At 44.3% G+C, this 10,457-nt stretch overlaps 1 protein-coding gene across 2 annotated transcripts in view; it reads right to left on the bottom strand.

The window, feature by feature from the left end:
• plpp3 (phospholipid phosphatase 3) overlaps positions 1 to 9,636 on the bottom strand; it is a 31,100-nt gene extending 21,464 nt beyond the window's left edge. The window contains exon 1 of one of the 2 annotated variants that reach the window (XM_069150602.1): positions 8,486 to 9,636. In XM_069150602.1, coding sequence (XP_069006703.1) covers positions 8,486 to 8,624 — 139 coding nt within the window. In that variant the 5' untranslated portion in view covers positions 8,625 to 9,636. The remainder of the gene's footprint in view (positions 1 to 8,485) is intronic. The other variant, XM_069150601.1, reaches the window with a different exon arrangement.
• Positions 9,637 to 10,457: the final 821 nt, after the last annotated feature.

Genomic DNA, 10,457 nt, shown 5'->3' with positions numbered 1-10,457 from the left:
CACCTGACACAGTCTGACCTGTGCATGTGTCTCTGTGTTTGTTGCACATAGATCCGTCACATTCACTTGTGTATTTCGCAGTCTCTTGAGGAAACTCCTGACATACTTCTGTCACTCAGATGTGGACACTGACACTCACCCTGCAACATAAGCTGCAACGCTGAAGGACACTCCAAAGTGGCCTACATCGCTAAAAAGAAGTGTGGATAGATATTGTGTTGTGGTTATTTGATATTTGTGTGACTTTGTGTAATTATAGAGAGAGACAGGATGAGGCAAGATCTTTATTTAATGTCTTGTATTAAGAGTGTACCCTTATCTATTCATTTGGATAAACGCCTTCATCCAGCGACAAGGCACAGTGAAGCTGCAGCCTGTGTGTGTGTGTGTGTGTGTGTGTGTGTGTGTGTGTGTGTGTGTGTGTGTGTGTGTGTGTGTGTGTGTGTGTGTGTGTGCGCAATCTGAAGGGGATATGTGCGTTAGTGTGAGGAAGATTAACCTTGTGTGTGCAAACAGTGAGCGTGTGCGTGCAAGTGTTTGAAAAGAAAATGGGATCAGAGACCTTGAACGGATCAGCGGCATGTTCACTTATCGTGGGGCATTGTTCTGCCAAGATGTACGCAGGTGAGGAAGAAGGCGACACAGCGGGCATCATCATATGTGACGGTTTCTATGGAAACACTGTACAAATGGCATATGTTTGGAAAGATTTATATTTATTTATATAACAGTAACTTATCTTAACATTTAGGGAGGGCACACCCACACCCACACCCACACCCACACACACACACACACACACACACACACTCATTAGCTTCTGGGCTTAAACCTCTGAGGTTTTAAATACGGCATGCCATGCAGATGCCTTGGATCTTATAAAATCTGTCACACTTCCAGCAGTGCACAGAGCTGCGAGCCCACACAGTTAACTTTATCCTTAGGTCACTAAAGCCATGAGTGTGAGTATGCATGGCCTCCCAGATATTTGCGAGCAGAGCTCATAGGTTGGCCGAGGTTCCTGACAGACCCTGGAAGTACCTCCGGGGCCAAGGGTCAAAGGTGAAGGATGTGACACGGCTCTAGCATTATACTGTAGCACAAGAGAGCACATGTCGCCATAACACTGCCTATTATATCTGTGGAGTGCATGGCTGTGTGTGTGGCTATGTGGGTGTTAAAGTGGATTACTGTGGTTCCACTGGCAACTTCAGCAAAGCCTTTCTCAAACAATTTTAAGTTGTCGACCACAAAGGGCTTTAAAAATGCTCTCGCAATCCAAATAAACAAACGCGGTTCTATAAAACCCACCCAGTCTTTATCCATACATATAATCACTGTTTAAGAAACATACATTCGTGCATGCACACATGTGCCCACCGATACAGATGTTTGGCTCGAGATATTGCTGCATTGTTTTTCCACAGGCTGCTGATGTGTCTCACACATCTACAAAGCACACAAATACACAAACACACAAACACAAACACACACACACACACACACACACACACACACACACACACACACACACACACACAGATACACAGGAGTGGCTGAGGTCAGCAGAGTGGTGCACAGAGTGAATCCCTGTCCTTTCTCCCCCCTCTCTGTGTGAATGCCGCAGTGACCGGGGGGCCGCTGGCTGAAGCATGTGCTTACTCAGAGCTTACTTTTATTCAGAGGAATAAATGCCTTTTACACACAGGCATCTGTTGGGACACTCTCTAGGGGACTTTTACCACCAGGCACCTGCGTGGCCAGCCTCTGAATGCTTCTGCCCGCCGTATGTTGCTGTTAACTTGTAGAGATGTTGGATTCAACACTGTTTTGTGGGGAATCAACTCTGCTCCACATTAGCGAGTAGAGGAGGCAGGAGAATATTTATACTGTGTTTTAAAAAGATCAGTTACAGCTCATGGAGGTGTTTTTAATGCTTGGCTGCACTGTCAGTTGAAAAGGGGAGGACGAATGCACAGCTGCTCCAATGAAGGGAAACTTGAGCAGTGCTCAGGGGCCAGATCAGGCTGTTTGGCTAGTTGGTTGGCTGGATGGCTGTCTGGCTGGGCGTTTCTCTGTTATTGCCATAATGGCATTATTACCCCCTGGGACAAAAGGCCGGCTGAGGAGAAGAGGGCTGTGGACTCTTTGAAACCTAACGCCTCTGTCAGGATAAAGCTCTCATCATAAACTCTCTTCTAAACTTCACTCACTACTTTCCTCCCATTCTTTCGCTCCTTCCGCTCATCTACTCCTTTAATATCCCACTCACTGTGTTTTTTTTGAAGACAATAGGAGTTAAATTTGTTCCGCATGATGCTTTCTAGTATTTCCTCTTCAGTCAGGGCAGGACAGGGCTCAGTGGCTGCAGCTCAAATAAGGCCAGCGCCAATAAAGATGCTGAGCTGATTACTCCACAGCGCTGAGCAGATAAGCACTACAGCCCACAATCCAGTCAACAATACAACTAGCAACAGCAGCATCTATAAACCACTGATAGATAATCAAGCAGCCTGGAGTAAAGGCGAGGGGCGACTCACACTCTCTCATCTCCACCTCATTCACTCATTCCCCCTCCCTCCATTTCATCCTCCTTCTGTCTGCCACCGGCCTATTGGTCCTCGTTATCGAAACAAAGAGCGCCGAGATGCATCAAAAGGGGTATTGTTCTCCATGAAACAGTGAAAATCTCCCTGACCCGCTCCCAACCCCCCCATCCCTGGATGCACACAGCATGTGCACACACACACACAAATACAGAGGATTGTAGCGGGTAATGCAGTGAGAGAAAGTGACAGACAGAGGGGCCTGTGTAGCAGCAGGGAGGAGGCCCAGGCGAGGACAGTGTGCTGTAACAGAGAGATGTAATGAGGCCAAAGGCTTCAGATCATCTGCTGCCTCTGCTCTCATTTACATTCAGGGGCTCCCAGCATTGTTGTTGGCTTCATATTAAGCTCTAGATCCGATGTTAACTAGCACGAAAAACTGTAGATCCTGGAAAGACAGAAAGTACACCAACTGTGTAGGATGTTATTATTTTCATGCCCACACACAGGACTCCATGAAATGTTCATTTACTTTACTTACTGAAGACTCGAACACAAGTTTAAACACATGCAAGAATGACTGCTAACGTATGTTTATGACAGGGTCCTACCCAGTAATCTAAAATGATCTAAATTGGCAGTTTGAGAGTGTTTATATGAGAGAGATATAATCAGAGATGAGAGCAAGGACGGAGACCGTGGAAACAGAGGCTTTACTACACCATTGTTGTCGAAGTGTAAACTACAAGCTGTTGTCTTTGTTGTTATTGTGCAATCGAACTGTTTGCCAGGATGGAGACAGTGAGGAAGAAGAGTTAAAAAGAAATGAATGCGTCTGGTTTGTATATCAGCATAAAAGATTTACAGGCACATCAGTCAACCTGATGTCTTCAGCTTGCTCGAGGGGACCACAGGGGACACACACACAAACACACACATATCGAGCCGCAGATGCCTCGCACATGCGACCCGCACACGCAGACTGTGCACACAGACTGCTTCACCCTCCTGGCCATACAGTCCGTTTAATGACAGCTCTGTGCGCCCCCTCTCTCCCTCGTGAAGCCCGCAGGACACACATGCACACACGCTCACACCCACACACCTCTAAACACACTCACCCTGGGGGGTTGTCATTTAACTCCTGCACCAGCAGAAACCAGCCACATGTCACCATGACGGGCTGAATATGTTACAGACACCAGAATCAACAAGATCCTACTCAAAAGCACACACTTCAAATGACACACATTCTTGGTGAGGTGGTTTCTGGGTCTGTTGTCATGAAGATCTGCTGATTTTTTATCTAATTGCATAATACGATGATGCTCTGCTGCCAGAGGACGCTTATCACCTTCTTAAGAGCCCTGACCTCGCCTCGTCCTGCAGCCGTAGCATAAACACACAACGCCACGACTCTCCACAGGCAGGCCGGCCCCTCCAGCCACCGATAACACAAAGGCATACATGCAGTGATGTAACCAGACTGGAAATACCACACACACATGGGTTATTGTCGGGATTGAGTCTTCAGATTGATATTCTTTTGACCGTGTCTGCCGGCTGTGTGTGAGAGCAGCAAATGTCATACAGAGAGCACTGCAGGCTTTTTCCCAATATGAGCCTATTTTCTGTCTGACCTTTGACCTTATTAGAAAAACAGACTTATAGAGGCATGAACTTTGGGACTGATAAGACACAGAAAATACAACCGACTTCAGTATCTCTCGGCAGTACATACACATGACCCCTCTGGGAGATTGTGACAAGCAACCTAATGGCTTCTGGTAGAAAATTATCCACTTTGTTCACTGTCAAAACAGATACATTATTTCAGCTTGACATGGCAGATTTAATGGAAAATGTATACATTGGCATGATTTATTCCCACTGAATCCCAGTGCTGTCTTTCTGTCTGTCTCTGTGCCTCTACTGTGTATCTCAGAGAACTTCTCCTGAGCTCCGGCCTCTGCAGGGAGCCACTGAGAATATTTGCCCTGAGCTTAAGGTCAGCGGCTTTAGATGGGAGCCTGTGTTTGGGTTTCTGTGTGAGGGCCTCCCATTTGCTGTTTGATTACAGTTTTCTAATCGACACTGAGAAAAACCTGCTTATCTCTTGTTGTCAGGAAGATGAGATCATAAGAACATTTAAATGTGATTTCTTTGCTACATTTTACTTCACAAAAGTAGATATATAATATCTAAAACTCTTCTACTAGTAGTGTCTCCTTTTCACTTAGCGTCTTCCTAGAGCAATTAAGATTGGGGAGGACTGGCTCAAGTGGAGAGGGGGCAGGGATGGAAGGAGGGGAGGTGGAAATGGAAATGGACTGTGGGGCTAAACAAAATGGACAGGATTTAATTTCACAACCACACCTACCTCCGACCGACATTACCTTTCCGTTTCCCACCCTTTCCTGAGCTCCACTATACACACACACACACACACACACACACACACACACACACACACACACACACACACACACACACACACACACACACACACACACACACACACACTCCATGCCCCCTGGTTCACTCACTCCCAAAATTACACCAGATGTCCCGTTGAGAGTCTTTGGCTGCTGCACTGCAGTCAGAATGAAGAATTTGAGAAATTCTGGAAAATATTTGTAGAGCGGCTCAGGATTGAAGTGGCTGAGGCCCGGAGAGCTAGAGGTTAAACCTCTCCGGCTTTAATGAGGGGCTGTGTGACTGACTGCTGTAATGCTATAGCAGCTAATGGGGAGGCAGGAGTTGGGTACAGGCATATAGGGTTAATGCTCCGGGGCCTAAAGGCTACACTCAACTCGGCTGCTAATAACAATCTTCCTGTCTGTCGCTCACAGAAAATCATGTCACTGAACACCTGACTGTATCACTGATCACAGCAGATAGCAAGAAATATGGGATGCTGATGGAAAAGAAAAACCCTGCTGGTCCACTTTTTTGTGTGTTTTGAGACATTACACAATTTCGTATCTCATAAATAAAGTAATTTGTTACCATAGCAACACCTAAACAGACCTTGTATGGTCTTTAAAAGCAACATACAGGACGAAGAGTCAATGAAGCCAGTCCGGGACAATCTAGATTTACATTGTGAAAAAAAGTAGGACCCTGCATCTGACACTGAATGGCTTGCACACAAGTAAACACACAATGAATAATCTCCTTTGCATTGTGTGAAACTTAATCAGGGTTGAGGTGAGGCTACTTTTAGACGTATGGCTTCCTGACATCTCAAGCGGGCGTCTCGTCGCACAACGTTTTCACAATAAACCGTATGGGAGGAGGCTGTTGGACACTGTGTCGCCAAAAGGAGGAGAACAAAATCCTGCAGTCTGCGGTGGAGTTTGTGTATTTATAGAGTGTATAGTGTTTGTGTGAGCGCTCCTTATAGCGTTGCTAAATCAACTCCGCTGTTCTGTAAGAGGGGAACCCGAGCCAAAGTGAAATCAACAGATGATGCTTGCCAAAAATTGTTCTCTGGAGTGCTGGGAGAGTGTGCGCGTTATTTTTTCATCGCCTTTTCTGATCCTGCTGTGTTTATGCGTTATTAGCCAAGATTATCAGAGGCAAGATGGAGAAAAAAATTGCGTGTGTGTGATTATAGATGGCCTCAGATGTTTTTTATACAATGAGCTCATTAGCAGTGGCGGAGGGTGAGTAACTGCTGGGCAATCCACAGAAAGATGTCACTGTACGGACTGTGTGTGTGTGTGTGTGTGTGTGTGTGTGTGTGTGTGTAGCACCAGCTGGCACATAGGAACAAATTAAAGGTAACGAGATATCTATGCATTAACTGGCTGTATAGTGTACCTTTTTCTGTTGTACACACACAACAAAGCCCATTCACTGTCAGGCATTATTCTGAGCCTTCTACACACCCGCATTCCTCCTTTTTCATTCAGGACGCCCTGATAACCCCCTACTTCCTCCTGATCTATTCTCCCTCTCTATTAACCCCACAGCCCTCCACCCACTAAAACCCCAGTGTGTCACCGCCCCCCCTCCCACTCCTCCAATCACTAAAGTGGGCCAACCAATTGTAACTGAGCAGCCAGATTGTGTTCAGCATGACAAAGGAGAATCTGTGTGACCATTTGTGACTGTGCGTGTTTATTAAATGCACAATATATGTTTACAGGCATATATAAATGTGTGTGTGTGTGTGTGTGTGTGTGTGTGTGTGTGTGTGTGTGTGTGTGCGTGCGTGCGTGCGTGCGTGCGTGCGTGCGTGTGTGCATCCTAACACGGCAACTACAGAGCCAACCAAAGAGCTTTAACCAGTAAAGGAAGTTGGTTTGTGGCGGAAATTCAGTCCACATGCACCTCAAAGCTCATTGACATTTATATGAATGCAGATGAAACAGTGTATCTCTGTCTGAGGCTCTTTAAGAAGAAAACCAGCATAAACCCAGTGGAAAACTTGGTGTCTGTCAGGCAGATCTGCTTCTACTTCACAGCACTTATGAGAATGTGGAGTTAATGTGCACCATTTGTAACATCATGGGTAATAAAATCCTGCTCCTGTGTAGCCATGTCGCATATTTCCTCATTGCTTTTGATGCTTCAGTTTCAGCATAGAGTGGTTGGTTCAGCTCCCACCTGCTCCTCTAAAGCCCGGTCAGCCACGGGTCCCACTTCTCAATCTCTGTTTCGGATTGGAGAGGCATTCCCCTGCCACAACACATGCTTAAGCAATTATTCCACGCATTCCCCTGGACAGAGAGGCAGAAAGAGGGCTGGAGAGAGTGAGGGAGAGAGTAATTTGAAGTGGAGTGATCAGGGGCAGCTGGCCAGGGATTTGCAGGGTTCTGGGAGAGAATGTGTAGAAGTTAAGCACAACTCCCCTAATCCTTTTCTAAAAAAGAGAAAGGAGAGACAGGGGGATTGAGAATAGAGAGAAAAGAAAGGGGGGCCGCTGGAGCTTGAAACTAAAAAGGACTGGGCTACAGTGACAACAGCCAAAAACAAACCGGCTATCAAAGCAGCAGACACACACACAGCACTGAATCTGGACGGGATGCTCGCGGAATAACAAGTTAGAACTAACACACAAACTCAACATCACAAACAAGCCGCCTGTTGAAGCAAATCAGAGTGAGGTCAGACCCCCAGCATCGCCTCTTTACCTCGGTGACATTTTGATCAGCTGTGAATCAATACGACTTTAATTACAGTTTGATTTTTTTACTTCAATCATCCTTCACCTCTATGTATGGACAGCTCTATAGCTGAAGGTTTGGTATCAGGGCACAGGAGGGGGAGTCACTGGCTATTTTAAGGGCAGTAAAAGGGCAGGTTACAACACTTCAAAACATTTACGCCCCCAGGCATGTTGGCAGGCAGCATGAGCATCCACTGATCTGTCCCAGTGATGCTTTGTGAACTTTAAAATCATCAATATATTAGGTGATGACAACCCGTTTTCAGACCTGAGAGAAACTATACACCTGTCAGTTAAAACAAAACAAAACAAAAAAATTCCATTTTTCTCTTAGATTTAAGCACAAACTGCTTCATTTGCTTTATCTTTATGAAAATGTCACCGCATCTGTACTTTTTCATTGTGAAATTTCACGTTATAAACAATGCATTTTTTTAACAGCTGAAACAGTGTGGTGAATGTTTTGTTCAGCGTGTCCCCTGCACGGGGTGGTGCGTGTCGGAGCTGCATGATAAGGGATTGTCGTAAATGAAGTTGTCTTGCCGTTACGGATAACAGGCGTTTTAAAACGATAAGGCTTTAATTGCCACACCATTAGAAAGCGCGGGTAATGTTTAATGTATCTCAAGTTGCAAGGTTTGGGTGTGAACACTGAAAGGGGTGTCTAATAATGCTTGCATGTAGTCCACATCAGCAGATGTCAGTTAAGGTAAACACCATAAATTCTAACCCAAAATAAAAGTAAACTTATCTGTAAACTTACCAAGTAGAAGACAGAAGATGTCGAGCGCAATGAGCAGCTTCTTCTTACTGTTGTCAACACCATTGTTGTTATTTAACGTAGAGGTTCCTCCGTTCCTTGTCTCTTGGGCCATTGCTTTCTCATACATGTACTTTTGCATTTGAGAACTCCCCGTATTCAGCTCCAAATCCCACACCACGCGGTATAGGTGAAGAAATTCTGTCAGGTTCTCAAGTCCTTAAAATAAATGTCATTCAATTCAACGGGGAACAAACTTCCCAACTCGGTGCTCCACGCAGAGTTTCTGATCTGCTGATGTCTCGCTGTCTCGTATATCGCTTTTACAAAAAAGAAAACTTAAAAACTAGAAGAGTACGAAATTGTGAACGGACCCGCGCCACGGACTCAAAGGAGAGAAAAAAAAAGTTGCTTGCGCTCGTAATGAATGGAAAGCCCGCTCCCCTTCTTGGTTCAAAGACTTGGAGTGAGTGAGAATTGCGCTGAGCATCGACAGCCGGTTATATCAATCCTCCTTCTTCTCCTCCTCCTCCTCCCCCTGCTCTCTTCAAGTTCCCCCTGCAGTTTCAAGGCTCAGCCCTCCTTTTCCCTCCGCTAGCGGTGGGTATTCACCTCAGAAAACTTTCTCAGACTGGAAAACGGCGGGGGGATGGAGCAGCGCCGAGATGCATCGCCCAGCGGTTACGCACGGCATGACAGGCGCACGACAGAGATGGAAACGAGATGTTGGAGATGGCGATTTGCTCTCGACATGATGACAATAAATACAGCGATTGGTCATTTATTTTCAAATATTATCAACATAAATTTTTTTAACAGAAAATGTTGCCCAATATTAAACATTTTTAAAGTTGTTTTCCCATGTAACGCAGCTATGGTAAAGCCATTATGAATTATTATATTTGTGCATTTCAGTAATATAGTGAAACTTTATATTAGTGTGTCCAGTGTCCACATTGGGATATGATGTAACAAAAGTTTTGTAATTAATAATTTTTGTAGTTTGTGAGGGAGAAATGAGCATTTTAGCTGTGCTAAAAGGGGAAAGGACGTAAACAGGCACGAATTTCATTCATTTCCTTTACATTTAGTGTTTAAAAAAAACCAATACAATTAACCAATGGAAATTCTAATTTGAATGCCTTGATCAGTTAAATCCAACATAGTACGTTATCAGATTTTTTTTTTTTTTTTTTTTTTTTTTTTTTATGAAAAAGCATACGATTTAATGATATGTGTCGTACTTTCATAAGCAGTAGTTCATGCGACAGCTCCACAAATGTTTGTCAGTTTTAGGGAAGGCTTAAACCTCATACTGAAAACCGTAGCAAAAGAAGATCCAGCAGCTGTACTGGATGTTGTTAAATCAAACTTACACTGCCATCTAGTGCTCAAATACGAAGAATTCACGTCAGTCCTTTTTTTTTTTGCAACTCATCCATCCATTAAGTCCAGTTTCCCCACCTATTGTTCTTCTCACCTGCCAAATCTGTCAGGGAAAGTTAATGAAAGGTTAATGAAAAAAAAACAAAATCGAGAAGGACTCTCATACTCGTATTTGTGATCTTGACAATGAAAATATGACTAACGTGACAGGCTATATCATCTATATCTATAGGCTATAGATACTGTCAGAACACTTTTATTTAGCTTGTCTTTTAAAACCAGTTTGCATTTATAATTAAGAGACAAAAAAAACAAGCTGTTTTAAGAAACAAATTAAGTACTTAGCTCGGCCTATATATGACACAAAATATGAATAGTTTTTGTTAGAATAGCCTGATATGTTATAATTGAGCCTTTAGATGCCAGTGTATATATTGACTAGTTTAATATGTGTAACGGGCCATATCTTAGGTTACTTTTTTTTTTTTTTATCTAGCAGACCTGTCGCAGGTACAATACTCGTTCCAGCACCTGGTGGGTTGGTGCACACAAATGGAGAGATAATCCGGGTAAACCACACATGCCATGT

Source organism: Embiotoca jacksoni, unplaced genomic scaffold (assembly GCF_022577435.1).
Source record: "Embiotoca jacksoni isolate LCO1_2020_lvr unplaced genomic scaffold, fEmbJac1.0.p SCAF_16, whole genome shotgun sequence".
NCBI lineage: Eukaryota > Metazoa > Chordata > Actinopteri > Embiotocidae > Embiotoca > Embiotoca jacksoni.
This window is presented reverse-complemented; position numbering and strand designations above follow the sequence as displayed.